Source organism: Centrocercus urophasianus, unplaced genomic scaffold (genome assembly GCF_019232065.1).
Source record: "Centrocercus urophasianus isolate 14NV4802_14NV808 unplaced genomic scaffold, USGS_Curo_1.0 seq_16, whole genome shotgun sequence".
Taxonomy (NCBI): Eukaryota; Metazoa; Chordata; class Aves; order Galliformes; family Phasianidae; genus Centrocercus; species Centrocercus urophasianus.
Genome location: NW_024884711.1, coordinates 40,169,451 through 40,184,150, shown reverse-complemented (window position 1 = coordinate 40,184,150; position 14,700 = coordinate 40,169,451). Strand labels below are relative to the sequence as shown.

The 14,700-nt window shown below is 44.1% G+C and overlaps 1 protein-coding gene across 1 annotated transcript; it reads left to right on the top strand.

The window, feature by feature from the left end:
• Positions 1–871: 871 nt before the first annotated feature.
• INSIG1 (insulin induced gene 1) lies at positions 872–9,424 on the top strand. The gene is made up of 5 exons (XM_042817248.1): positions 872–1,208; positions 2,678–2,802; positions 3,605–3,771; positions 4,213–4,312; positions 7,078–9,424. The coding sequence occupies exons 1-5, from the start codon at positions 887–889 to the stop codon at positions 7,105–7,107; spliced, it is 744 nt and encodes a 247-aa protein (XP_042673182.1). The 5' UTR covers positions 872–886; the 3' UTR covers positions 7,108–9,424.
• The last annotated feature ends 5,276 nt before the right edge of the window (positions 9,425–14,700 follow it).

Below are 14,700 nucleotides of genomic sequence, written 5' to 3'. Positions count from 1 at the left end.
TCTACAGATGAGTGCCCATCCTTTGTCCTTCAGGAGACACCACACAGGGGCAGGTGCCATCTCCTGAGGGACAACCCAGCGTGGAGGTGCAGGCGAGCCTGCGAGGACCACAACCACTGCCACCATCACCATCAGTCACCACCGCAAGCCGTGTGCTGTTTTGCACGCTGCAATGGACAGACATAAAACTGTCACAGCGTGTCCAAGATGGTGAAGGGTATGGAGGGCGAGGGGTGTGAGGAGCAGCAGATGTCCCTGGGTTTGCTTGGGCGCAGAGCGGAGCAGGCTGAGTAGAGACCGCGTTGCCTCACAGCTCCTCACAGGGAGCGCTGGGACAGTGACCTCAGACACCGGTTCGGATTTGGGTGGTGCAGCGCGGATCCACAGCCCGTCCAGCAACACTCCCCGCGTTCTCGCCCCGCCCCGCCCTCCATTGGCCGCTCGGCGCTGCGGCCGTCACCCGGCGGGCGGGCGGGGGGAGTGAGGGGGGGCGGGCGCGTGGTGTGTCCCGCACGTCATATCAGCCGCCCGCCCGCCATTGGCCGCGCCGTCTCACCCCAGCGCTGGGCGGGCGGCCGTGGCCGGCGCGCGACTCCCGCGCTCAGCGCTCGCACCCGGTCCCGCCCTCGGCGCGGCGTGAGGGGAGGGGCGGAGCGCCGGCGGGCCAGGCGCTGCCGCCGGTAGGTTGGCGGCGGGTGACGTGACGGCGGCCGCCGGCGGTTATAAACCTTACGCCGGGAGCGGGCGGTGAGCGCGGTGGCGGCCTGCGCCTTCCTTAGGGGCTGAGGTGAGAGGCGGTAGCGGGGAGGGGGCGGTGCAGCCCGGCTCTGCGGCTGTCACCTGCGCCGCCGGCCGTTCCCGCCATCTCCGGAGCGCGGCCGGGCAGATGCCCCGGCTGGAGAGCGGCGCCTGGAGCTGCTCCTGCGCGGCCCGTGCGCGGCACGCGGCGCGGCCCGGGGAAGCGGCCCCCAAGGCGGGCGCTATGCGGAGCCCATCGCCCAGCGTGGGACGTGCGGTGCGGAACGGCACGACGTGGAGGCAGCACCTGGTGCAGCGCAGCGTCGTGCTCTTCGTGGTGGGCGCCTTCATGGCGCTGGTGCTGAACCTGCTGCAGATCCAGCGCAACGTCACGCTGTTTCCTGACGAGGTCATCGCCACGCTCTTCTCCTCCGCCTGGTGGGTGCCGCCGTGCTGCGGGACTGCGGCAGGTGAGTGCCGTGCGACCCCTCCCGACACCCCCCCCGCCACATCCCGCTCTCCGTGACGCCCCTCGGTCGGATCGCGGATCGCGCTGCCCGCAGCCGCCGCGGGGCTCCCCGCGCCCGCCCCGCCACCGCCCCTCGCTCCGCCATTGGCTGCTGCTGAACTGGTGAGGCGCGGACGGCGCTTCCCATTGGCTGCCGCCGCCAACAGGCCACGGGCCGGGCCGACAACAAGGAAGTCACGTGCGGGGCTGCGGGCGCGGGGCTGCGTTGTGTGCGGGCAGCCGGGACGGAGTGCGGGGAGCTGGGGTGGAAGCGCGGGGCGTCAGAGCGCCGTCATCTTGGCGCTGGAAGTGCTTCAGCGAGCCTTGCGTGCCTTGTTTATCTTTTGGTGGTTCTGTTTGTGCCCCTGCTGAAAGTATGAATGATATGCTTGCATGAGTGATAAGCTGTGTAGTAAAGATTGTCATAACATAGTTTTCTAGTAGTCTTATCTAGTAGTGCTTGCATTAAGCTCTGGCTATTAGCGGCTATCTCAAGGTAAAAGTCCTGTGACTGGCATCAAGAAACAAAACTTGAAGTGTTAGTTCTACTGCCTTATGCCCTACTATATGTCTTATATTGTCCTGCACAGGGAAGCTGTTTCTTTTAGGAATCAAAGATTGAGGGGAGCAGAGTGGATGAAACACATAACATGAGACTGGTACCTCATTTGAGCCTTCTGTCAACACATGGAGCTGCTAGCAGGGACAAGTTTTGCTGTTCTAAAGCATACAACTAAGCTCATGGTAGCCTCTTTTCTTCCTTCTGCCACCACTTCTCAACTGCAAAGACAATTTGAGGCTAAAACCCTGTCAAGCTAAAAGGGTGGGTCACAGGCTGTGGCTGATGGTAGCTCCTTCCTGAGATTCCACCCTGCTTCTGTTAGATACCAAAACTCATGTGGGATGGATCGGGATCATAGGCTGAGTTAGAGCCCAGCAGAAAGGGAAGCAGCTCTGCCAAGCAACATCTTAGTCTACATAAATAGTAATTCAGGGCCTGATTCACAGGCAATACGTTAATAAAGGAGATATCCTGCACAAACAGTAAAGATGCATTCTATTCATCTCTGTAATTAAGCTATTTGATTTTGTTTTATTGGTGCAGGGCAAGTGTTTACTCAGTAAGAAATGATTCATGCTTATGGAAGAAAAAGAGCTTGAAGTGAGATACCTTAATATTGCACTACATACATCTCTGCTTTAAGGGTTCAAACGGAACATCTCTTTATCAAGTCTGAGGCTCTTATTTTTTCATTCCTAAAGTGTATATGAAGGGTTGTTAATTGTCTTTTCTTTGCCAGGCTTACAGTACTGTACTACTTGTGTCACTACTGATAATGCTTAGCCAAACACTTATTTGACAAGCTAATGTCTAATGTATCTAAATAATCAGTGTATAATGGTTAATATATTGTCTTGCTTCTCTTGCAGCTGTTGTTGGCCTGCTGTACCCCTGCATTGACAGCCACCTTGGGGAACCGCACAAGTTCAAAAGAGAGTGGGCGAGTGTGATGCGCTGCATAGCAGTTTTTGTTGGCATTAATCACGCAAGTGCTGTATCCTTACCTAGTTTTTGTTGCTTGACATGTTGTTTGTATTGCCCTGAGCTCACCTGAGGAAGCTACAAAGGTAGTGATAATGCCAGGGGGCAACTTTGGACTGCAGAAACATGCTGTACAGTGCAATGGTTGCTCTACAATACTTCACCACTGTTACCTTTGAAGTAGTTATGGGGTTCTGGGATGGGAGAAGGCCAGACGTTATTCTGTGTCTGGTGTAACTGAGTGCAACAAGGTAAAAACAACACGAGTTAATCTGTGTGCTGTCTGTATTTAATAGTTAATGTAAGTAACTAGTGAGATCACAGCATCATAGAATGGCCTGGGTGGAAAAGGACCGCAATGCTCATCTAGTTTTAACCTCACTGCTACGTGCAGGGTCACCAACCACCAGACCAAACTGCCCAGAGCCACATCCAGCCTGGCCTTGAATGCCTCCAAGGGTGGGAGATGCACTAAGTTATTCAGTAAGAATGTTTTTTTGTGTGTGTGTTGAATGCTTATGACTTGTGCAGAAAACTTTAAATTAGGAAGGAGTAGCTTGGTTACTTCAAATAAAAAAGGAAAATCCATGGAAGTTAAATGTATTACTGTATGGTGTATTCTTTAGATGCACTCCACTCACATTGGCTTCTCTAACACTGAGCAAGTGTAAAGGCAACAAGGGGAGTAATTGCTCAGCAGGTGTGAGAACTAGATTCTTAATGTAGTGTATCTAGAAATGTAAAATCACACTTGCTTTCCGTTTGAGTAGGATGTTAGCAGACTTGAAAGAATTGTCCTTAACATATCTATCCAGAAACTAGATTTTGCCAACAATGTCCAGCTGTCCCTGACTCTTGCAGCCTTATCACTGGGTCTTTGGTGGACATTTGATCGTTCAAGAAGTGGCCTCGGACTTGGAATTACAATAGCATTTGTAGCAACTCTGATAACCCAGTTCCTTGTATATAATGGTGTTTATCAGTAAGTTACACTTTAAAATAGTATTTCAACTCTTGTAATAAAAATCAGTGCGCATGTATTGGAAGCTACTTATTAACATTCTTGGCGTGTTCTTATAACGAAGTGTTTTCTATGTCTAAAGCAGTTAATTGTCATGTTCTAAATTATTAGATTGAACACTGAGTGGGGAGGGAGGTGGCTTTCAAACTGAGCTGTTATTTCAGCATACATCTCAACAGCTGAACTTCTCCTGACTTGGTCTGTCATTAACTTGCTCTCAGGTGAAAGAAATGCTGGACTTTGTTTTTTAAGACTTTCAAGTTAACAGATTTAATTTGGTCTTGCTATTTCTTCTCCTGTGTTTCTCTGCTGTGTCTGGGGAGAGAATTGATAGCATCTTGTTAACAGTACATAAGAAGATGATAATGCCTTGTCTTTAACTTACTTCTTCTTCTTTATTAGGTACACATCCCCAGATTTTCTGTACATCCGTTCTTGGCTTCCATGTATATTTTTCTCAGGAGGTGTGACTGTAGGAAACATAGGACGCCAACTGGCTATGGTAATTATTGTGTAATTAGCATTTCCTTTAACAGTCCAAATAACTTCTGTCATTCACAGTCCAAGAACAAACTATGCCTCTAAGGGTGTGACTCACAGATTGAGAGATGAATAGGTGTCTTCAAAAGAGCTGAAATGTAAACATAACCTGTGTTGCCAGTAGAGTAGGAATTACCTTTCTATATGAAAACTTTTTTCCAGCAGCAGCCTAGATAAGAACTGCATCTGTGTAGCAGATCTGATCAGCGTCTTAACTACTCCCTTTCTATTAGCAGTTGACATAATGTCTAAGGTAGCTAGAAAGCTGAGAGGCAGATGGGCTTGCTCTAATTAAACATTCACTAAAGCATTTTTCTTTTCTGGAGGAAATATATCCTCATAAAGCATTAAATTCCACCACTCTGGAATTAAATATGCTCTTTCTGGTCATTTTATATGTGGTTCAAGTATCACTCCGCAAATGGTATAATACAGTGTAACTAGGTCTTACCTGCTAGGTTCTTAACTAATTATTCCCTTGTAGTGTACTTAACAGTAAACCTGATTGTACATCAGCTTTCAGCCTGGTTGTTAAATAATTAATACTTCGTTGATCTTCTTTGTGTTTTCTGCTACATAATTTCTTTATTCTGGAAAATATTCAAGTATTCCAGTTCAAAGGCTGTTGTGCCTTGGGTGCCTTTAATTTCCACTGAAGGAACGGCCTTTATAGACTTTACTAAAATACCAGTCTTTGTTTAGTAAAGGGAGAAGCCACTTTCTAGGACTGAACCACAAATAAGTTAGTCTAAAGCTGCCTGCCTTGCCTTAAACAAGCTTTCAATCCCTTCTGTCTAACCTTTCTAACTCAACAGACAGATGCTAGTGTACCTCTAAAGTGACCAGTCAGAACTTGATACTGTAGCTGGACTGATGTACAGACAAGGTGGGGGGGAAGAAAAGCCATGTTGACTGTTTAATTTCTCTGATATTGATTCTCAGTTAAATTACCTCTTGTACAAAAGTCTGTTTCCTAAAAAAAAAAAAAAAAGATAATAATAATAAAATAAAAATGAAGGGGTAAATCTACTTCTGTTCTTAATAGTGTTGTTCTAAATGTTATTTCCTGCTGGCTTGATCCCAAGTTAGATTTCCCAGTACCCCAGCCGCAGTCTTCAGTTTTTACTCTGATGTTCTTTAAAATCACAGCAGTTCACACTATCTGGTCTTGCTCTGTTTCCTTAGGACTAAGTACAGGGGGGAAGGTAGAATTTGATAAATAAAATATATTCTTAAACTTTGTCACCTGGTGTGAAAAGCAAATTTAGTCCTTGCTTATTGCACACAGTCTTAAAATTCTGCAGTCAGCTCTGTGCTATAACTCTGTATATTGTAATGGTATATGCAGCGTTTCCAGTTGCTGTGCTTTTTAGGTTGGAAAGAGAAGGGAGCCTCAATGAAGAAGAAACTAAATTCCAGTGCATAAGATTTCTTATTTTCTTTATTCCTTCATTCCTGCCTTGTTCACCTGGCATTTCACCTGAATGTAGTTGAAATCAGACTTCTGCCTGCAGCTTCTCTGTCCAACTTGTCACCCTCCTTTCAAAGGAGGGAAGCTGGCAAGGCAAAGCATTCTATTTTGGTTATCTGGAAGCATCTTCTCGTGAGTTTTGTTACTATTACTTAATCTGGAAAAAGTTTGGGAGGCCCAGCAACTTCATGAGAATGCTTATGGTGGTAGGAGCTTGGAGAATACCACTTCAAAACAGAGAAGCAGAACTCAGTCTGCTAGGTCCTTCTATAGAAATGACCTAAAAGCTGAGGAAACCAGATTGATGCCACTGTAAGGGTGGTAAGAAGGTGCAGTATTGCCACTTCAAACTAAACCTGAAGGAAGGGTCACTTTAAATATATTACTCTGTAGTCACTGAGCTGTTGGGCTGCATTTGACTGTTGTGAATCAAAGAACAGAAGTGTGCTGGGTGTATGTAGAGTAGGAAGCAGAACCTTTGGAAAGTATCTTAATGGAGTAGAGTTGCCTTGCTTCTCCTGCCTGTCTTTTGCTGAATTGGGAAAATTGGAATGGTGCTGACAGTGGTTTGAAGTATTTCAATATTATAAAAAAAAAAAGCAAACATTTCTGGTAATGAGGCAACATCTTGAGTTGTAACCATCAGTCTTAGTGTCTTGTAAGCTAGAGTGGTATTTAAAGCACCCACCTCAAGAGTAACTATTGTTTGCTAGTGCTTGAGCTTGCAGAACTGTGAACACGTTCAATACTTATGGCTATTTCTGTGTTGGAAATAGTATGAGGAAAAACTTGCCATAAGCTTTGTTTAAGTAAAAGCAGGTTAAATGTTGTCTTACACTGATGTTATTACAAGATTTTATACTGGAAAAGGTCTATCTGATACCAGGCTTTGCTTGGAAAATCCAGTAACTTTTGAGGACAGTTTAAAGGAGAGCCCTTAAAATTGAAACTAATGTCTAGTAAGTAAGTTTCCTGCTGAAAAATAAATTGAGGTGGGGAGGATTGCCAGTGAAGTCTTAATACAGTCCCACTGATTTTTATCAGATGAATGAATTGAGACTGCACAGAACCGTAGTGACTTCTGTTTTGTCTTCAGTTGAGGAGCATGTCCTACGAGAGTCACATGTGCTAGGTCATTGTCAGCCTAAATGAAGCTAGTTGACTATTTAGTCATAGAAAATACTGCATAATATAGTTAAGTTCTCATGTGGTATTAAAATCTAACATACTTTTGGTTATTTTTTTTATATTCATAGGGTATTCCAGAGAAACCACACAATGACTAAATCCTCGGAGGAGAGAGCGTGGTGCCAGTGTGAGAGCAACGTTAAGAAGATGTGTTCCTGTTTTAAATTGAAGATTATTTAGCAAAAAAATAATCTCTTTATGGGCTCACTGCACAAATGACTTGTGGGGGGAAAAAAAAAAAATATTAATCCACTCTTAGAATAGCCAAGTGAAATTAACTGCTTATCTTGAAATCGTACCCTGATTTACTGCATAAGCATTTGCATATGGCTGTTCTCTGGAAGAGTTTAACACCAAGTTGAATACAAGAGTTCAGGCTAAGTGGCAGTTTTCCAAGTATTAGAATCCAATGCAAGTTATTGAAGCAGCTGCCGTATTTTCAAAGCCTTGAAACTGAAATTTAATTACAAGCTCCTGTATCAGTGCCCAAAGGAAGTAGATCGATGGTGCTTAACAATGAAGAAGTATGGTTTGATAGGAATAGTATTTATCCAAATCTTATAAAAATATAGGGTTATTTAAAAGTAAGAGTGATCAAAACCAATTAGAGGCATTGCACTAATGCTTTTAGGAGTCTTATGAAGGAATCATGCCCTTACTTGTAATGCTGCATTAAGTTTGTCTTTGGAGAAGTCAGAGGGATGAAAGACTGTCACCTGGTTCTGAATTTATAAATTACTTGTATCAGAGGTGAACACTGGAGACAATCTTATTCCAAGGTGAACTTTATCAAGAAATTGTGACTGAAAGGTTGCTTGCTTCACAAGCTTGCAGTCAGACTTGAGCATATTTAGTTTTGGCCCTACTTTAGTAAGAACTTTAATGTGGGTGATTATTCCAACTTAAAATTAGGCATAAGTTTCAGTGTCTCACCAAAGTCAGTCTTCAGGTACTTTAAATGTCTGGTGTGACTGAAAATTATGTGTGGTGCAGGTATTTGTGGCCATTGAGCGTGTGCCCCAGCTCCTGGGAAGGCTGGAGTTTCCTCCCAGGCTGTGTGTGATCTTGCATGTGTTTGAGTCAGGGCTTTGACTGAAGTGTTTGGAAACAAAAGCAGGCCTAAAATGTGATATAAAATGTGATATAAACTGTGTGAAGAGTAGCAAACAGCTCACTTACTCAGTTTTTAAGAGATCACTGCTTATTTTTATCACAACCCTATGGAACTTGCAATCTGTGATTGCCTTGTATAAAAAAAAAAAAAAAAAAAAAAAAAAAAAAAAAGGCAAAACCAACAAAAAAGTGCTTACGTCACTACATTAAACATTGGTGTTTCTTAATACTTAGTTCTGTGAGCACAATGTATTTGTTTGATAGCTTAGACCACAGTGGACCTAAATAGCAAGTATTAGGTCTTAAAATCGAAGTGCAATGTACAGTAAAAATCTGAGCCTCATATTCTCTTCAATAGTGATCATTTCTTATGACAGATTAAAGAGAAAAGGGTTCTGAGTTCATTTCAATGCTGCATGGAGTCAAATGGAGCAATAATTTATTTAACTAGTTCTGTTGTACTTTTCATCAAACCCAAATTTTTAGAAATACTCCAGTTTTGTGGTTATGGTGTACTTGTAAACTTTTATGCATTTGCCTTTTTGTATTCTACGATTACTGTGTTGTGTTCATTTCTAATCTTACATGGCTTCAGATATAAATAGAGGCATCTGTTAAAGAGCAGCCCATCCAAAAAGATGTTGAGTCAAGGTAGCAGCATTCCGGCTGTTTTCACTCTTCAAAGGGGATGCTGTAGCTGCTGCTTGTGCTTTTTTATAGGAAGAGTTTCGTACAAAGGCTGTATTACAAAACAGACCCCAATTCTAATCTTGCTTGGTGTAAATTAAGAGTAATTTTCACTGGCATCAGATCCTTCTATCCTTCCTCAAACACTTAAAACCCCAATAATCACATTTTGTAGGACCACTTGAAGAGATCAGGTCCTTGGATTGGGACTGGATCAGCTCAGATATCTCAAGAAATATGCTGCCTGCTGGAAAGACAGTTTTGTAACAGTCTTAAGAGACCATTTTTCAAAACTATAAAACCAGATGTGAGTAAAGATGACTGTGATCTTTGCATGTAATTGATAGATAACAAAGTATTTACTTGCAAAGACAAGCTAAATCTGTGTTACAAATACCGTAGCCAAAAAAAAATGTAAGTCAGAAGTTCGTTTCTTGCCAATACTTTTAAGTATCTGAACCAAAGTGATTTAAGTTTGGAAGTGATGAGAGGGGAGTGAAGAAAATTTGCACTATTCTGAATTTGAACACTTAAATTCTCATTCTTACAAATAAGTTTTCAGCAGTATGTTTGGTTTTACACTTTTTTTACTATTAAAGTTTTATGATCAAGTCATGTTTGCCTTGGATTCTCTGTGTTCACATTATGCAGGAATCTTTCTTGAAAAGGACAGTTGTTATGGTTGCATAACTAATATTCAGTCATGCATACTCAGTGGTATTTAAAAAAATAATAATAATTCTAAGCTGAACACAGGAAGATTAACTTCTAGAAGGGTTTCCAGCCTGGGTTAATAAAGTTTAAGAACAAGTCTTGCTATTTTGCCAAGAAAGTGGCATAAGTATGTGTTACTGCTATGTGACTTGGGGAGGAGAACACTATTGCCATTGTTTTCCAAGATAGCAACGTTCATAATTGAAACAAAATACAGACAGTGTAGGGTAAACATACTGCTTCCTGGTGTGCCTGGTTATCTGCAGTGATGAATTGCTAAATGCTGTGTGAATTAGGCATGATAGCAGCTTGCAAACCTGAACAAAAAGCCTTCAGTTTTACTGTACTTAAATGTATATCTTGGGCTTCTAGAAGCTGCTGTTCTTAGTAGAAGTAGTTGAATAGCTTTGTGATCTGTCTTCATCTGCTTCAGTGCAGTGCTGGCTAAACTTGAGCATTTTTAGCTAGGAGCTGCTTAAGCTGCTTTGGCTCAGACAGCCTGTATTCTGTTCATTTTGAGTGTGTGCTCCATGCCAGCTCAGTAGTGGTTAACAGCTCCAGGCTGAGGATGGCCCCAGTCCTCCAGGTGCATTGGTTTCCCTCACTCTGCTCAGGTTTTGTTAGAAGGAATGAAAAAAGACACAAAAAGACCTGGTGTTCTCCTGATCTTGGACAGCTAGGACATCCCCATCCCCCAGCGAGGACATCACCCGTGGCTTCCTTTTGAGATGGGGAGGGTCATGATGTTCCTAAAGGAGAGAAAAGAGAAATAAAATCTGTATTAGTGTTCCCAGAAAGTATGATTTGACCAGTGGGTAGCATAGTTTCTGTGCACTCATTCTGTGGGTTACTCAGCCTTTGGCTTAAAGCATGGGGATTTGCAGGTGCTAAATTAGCCACAGGAGGGCCCATAGACTGTTCTCTGAATGCAACAGGAACATATTGAGATGAATAATGAAATGAAGTCTCAGTAGTCTTGCTGCACATCAGAGTAGCTCCAAAATTCTGGAGAACAAAGCATTACGTGCTGGACTAATTGAACAAAAACTTGCCTCTGAAACAGAGATCATTAAGGACTCTGATCTTGGAAACTTGAAAGGTGTGTGTGACCACAGCCCTTCAGCTAAGAGCTCAGAATGGTTTTCTAAAGGTGGTGGGGATTTCTTTGGCTGATGAAGTGTGTGAGCTTCCCCACACCAGCATTGTAGTCCTTTCCCTGTCCCTAAATCTTACTGTGATGTTCCATTTTCAGAGGCTGTAAGTGCAGGTTATGATGACAGATTAATAACAAAGAGGTAAGGACTGCAGTTTTATTGCATAACTGTGTGTTAAGAAAGCCTGTAGGCTGAAATGGTGCTGCTAGCCCAGTCTTACTAACTTCTAAAGAGAACTCAGAGTAGATGGGATCATTTCTATAAATCCCACATTACTACCCAAGAAGTCCTAAAGGATCAGAGCTGACATGAGTTCTGCTCAATGAAGTTTTCATCCAGCTGCAAATGTTTTCCTTTACAGTAAGCTCTCCCTGCCTATTTAGGAAGTTTCGGAATGCTATTATGTTAAACATCAGATGAGTGCTATAGAAATTACACCAACTTACTGTGTTTCCTGTAGTAACTAAAACACCTGTTACAAGTAAGTATTTTTATACAGAAGTTGAGCACACCTACCCTGTTTCTCCTGAGCCAGTCTGGCGTGACGTGGGGCTGAGCAGGGGAGGCTTCCCCTTCCCAGTTTCTATCTGGGTTGGTTTTGATTTAAAAGAATGTATATATATATACACATCTATAAACACACATTATACATATATACATGCATGTGTCTGTGGATGGTATATGTCTGTTGACTGGATGCTAATGCACAAAATTTCATCCTTTTCATGTTCCCTTGAAGTCGTTGCTCCAGAATTAAAATATGATGAACTGGATTCAAAGGGAGACAGCATCACGTCCTGTAAACAGGCCTGTAATGGTTTGCTGAGATGTTCATGCAGAAATGTATGTTGTTGGGATGTGACCATGCAGTTCTTCAGGGCAAGAGGCCTGGCAGCTTTTCTGGCTGCATTTTGAATTACAGCTTAGCCAAGAGGGACATGAAAACTATAGATCAGATGGCTTGAAACAACCGCAGCTTGGACAGGGCCAATATATCCTGTAACGCAGAAAGGCCTGCAGCCAACTGGGACATGCCCAGCTATACCTACAGCCTTTCCTGCAGTCACCAAGGAATTTCTGGGTATGCAGGGTTTAGCAAGGGCCCTCTGGGAACAGGGGAAGATTCCTAAACCTTGGGCATGGACACAAAGATGATGCATTAAGAACTGAGGTCATTTAGGAGCAGGATCACTGGAAAAGGTCACTCCTTTTGTGACAGCAAGACAAGTATTGAACCTTGAGGAGCAAACAGCAAGCAGATTCCTTGTCTGCCAGCAGTGTGTCTGGAGGGTTTTGAACCACCTCTTGCTTCACAGCTTAGAGGAGATCCATAGTGCAAGGCTCTGTCGGCTGACATTGCTCCTCATCATTGCAGGCTGGCGTACAGGTTCCTTTTACCTAGAACTTCCTGAGGATAAAGGAGGTCTTCCTTCCACTGATTGTGTCTTCCAGTGCCAGCTGAAGTCCTCCATCAGAGCTGGCTGTGGAAGATCTGACACTGAAGGCAGTAAAACAACTCCAGCCCCTTACTTTTTTATGTGAAAACAAGAGCAGGAAGTCTGGGTCAACTTGAACATTTGTTAACATATTGAAATCTTTTGGTTTGACTATGGTTGTTGAAAAAGGGTCCAAGTGGTCTACTACTGATAGTGATGGTATCTCACAGGATAGTCAGTCCTTGTGACTTTACTTTGGTTTTATCAGATTTATTGTTTCATCACAGCACATCCCGAAGTCTTAGCTTCATTTTTACTTTGCCTTTATTCAACTGGGATGAGACTTTTACTATGGTACAAGTTAGTCCTTACTCAACGGAAACTTAAAAATACAACCTGTGGAGTAGTAATTCTCCTGATGGGTCCCAGCTGAGAAACACAGACATCTACCATAATATTTCACACCCCAGGTTATTGAAGGCATTCCAGTGAAGCTGAAAATTTGGCGCAGGAGACGCATGGCCTCTAAGAGCAGCAGCTGAAGGCTATACATGGGATGTGAGATGTCCAAGATAGTATGAGGGTCAAGTTTTGAGTCCCACCATCACCCCATATCAGGGTATCCCAAAGCCAGCAATGCACAAATATCCCTGCATCATCACTCCCACCACCAGGAGCCAGGTAAGTGAAGTCTGAGCACTAAGCTATGAGGCTGATGGAGTGAGCAGCATCACGCAGGAGATCCCACCAGATCTGCGGTGGGACTTGGGGAAAGAACAGCTGCATTTGACTGCCTGCTCCTTGGGCATGCTCCACCTGCTTAATTGAAGGCAGGTCCAAATGAGCCATCTGTTGACCTGGTTGAGAAATCAGTTTCCTATTAATTTAAAGATATTTTTACATGTTATTAAAGGTCTGGAAGGAAAGGAGAGATGGGTAAAAAATGAAGGTAAGAAACTTTGCCTTAGAGGCACAGGTAATATCTGTAACAGATGCTACAGTCAGTGCTTAAACTAATTGTTAAATGAGTCACCCTGGCAAAGGAAGCACTAATAAAGGGAAGCGAAGAGTGAACATCTGGAAAATAATATGAAAGGAAAGAATTTTCATATTTTGGAACTCCTTGCTGGGTGGGAACTGCTTCAGGAGACAACTCTAATTGCTTGTCTGAGAGAACAAGAAATGAGCCTATTCCCAGCCTGCAGCCAGCACTCATCACATATTCCTCTCTGCAATCCCAGTGCCACAGCAATGATACGGGCCCTGACCTGCAGGGGCTGGGATGTGCTCATCATCCCCTGCACCTCAGCAAGCAATGAGGTGGACCTGTAAAGCCCCTGCATGTGGGTCCAGGTCAGGGGAAGCTGGGCTGAGTGCTTGGTGTACTGTCAAACAGGGTAATTTGGTGTCTTGGTTCTGATGAGTCTTGCTGGGATTCATCCCTATGCTCTGCCTGCTTGGGGTAACCTTGGCCATGGTCATGGGGTGGGAGTGCAGAACATCTGCTACCTGCTTTGTGCCTGAGACACAGTGGCTCTTTGTTTGAGCATAGGGAGCTGAATGAATTCCTTTGGAGAAACAGCTAACAGTTCTTCCACCTTTCCTCCATTTGATCTTAGAATCATAGAATTGCTCAGGTTGGAAATGACCTTAAAGATCATCAGATCCAACCGCAATCGAACCATAGTACCCTAACTCTAACAACCCTCCGCTAAATCATGTCCCTGAGCTTTTGTCTTCTTGCTCTCTGGTTATTTTTCCGTTTCTTTCATCCTCTCTCCCTCTCAGGAGCAGTTTCTTCCCCAGAAACCCACACGCAGGTCAGTGCAGCCAGGCATATGCCCATCTCAGTGCAACCAGATGTTTGGAGCAGCCAGATGTATTCCCAGCTCAATGCAGCCATAGGTGCCCCCAGCCCTGGGGCCGACCTCTGCATCCAGCTGGGCACAGGACAAGGGAACCAGAGCATGCAATTCTTCCCAATTTCCCTCTAGAACATCTATGCATGGGAACCAGTTCTGCCAGCAGTGAATTCTGAAGGGCTGAACAGACCTTACGATGGGGATGTGGCCCTAGTGCAGGCACAGAACGCTCTGACAGCTCTCAGAAGTGATGTCCAGCAAAGGGCAGGGACACAGAGAAGGTCTCAATATCCATGGTGAGGCCACAAGGGATGAGGCTGGGGGCAAAGGGCACCCAGGCACCAGGTGACATGCAGTGGGAGGCTACCTCCAGCCCCACCAGGGTCCCAAACATGCGTGCAAGGATTCTGAAACATAATTATGAAATTTTAAAAAACAACTTGACGTTATAATTATAGCGGTTCCTGGAGGAGCCGCGTAATTGAATTCTGGGGTGTCTCACTCTCATCACAAGCGCTAACGAGAGAGCAGCTCAGCTTCCTTCGCAGCCTTCCTGGAGCCCAGCAAAGCTCAGGAGATTCCCAACAATTCAATTATTGTTTTCCCCTGGAAAGCAGATCATTTTAGACATGCGGCCAGCTCTAATTACAAAGGAGAGGGGGAAATTTCTTGTGTCCAAAATTATTTGACTCATTAAAAGGATTTACTTTCTGTCAGGCCTAAAG

Coding starts and splice junctions, on each gene's coding strand:
- INSIG1 (XM_042817248.1), top strand. CDS start 887: ATGCCCCGGCTGGAGAGCGGCGCCTGGAGCTGCTCCTGCGCGGCCCGT. Junction 2,803..3,604: donor GCATTAATCACGCAAGTGCT/GTATCCTTACCT, acceptor ATATCTATCCAG/AAACTAGATTTTGCCAACAA. Junction 4,313..7,077: donor TAGGACGCCAACTGGCTATG/GTAATTATTGTG, acceptor TTATATTCATAG/GGTATTCCAGAGAAACCACA.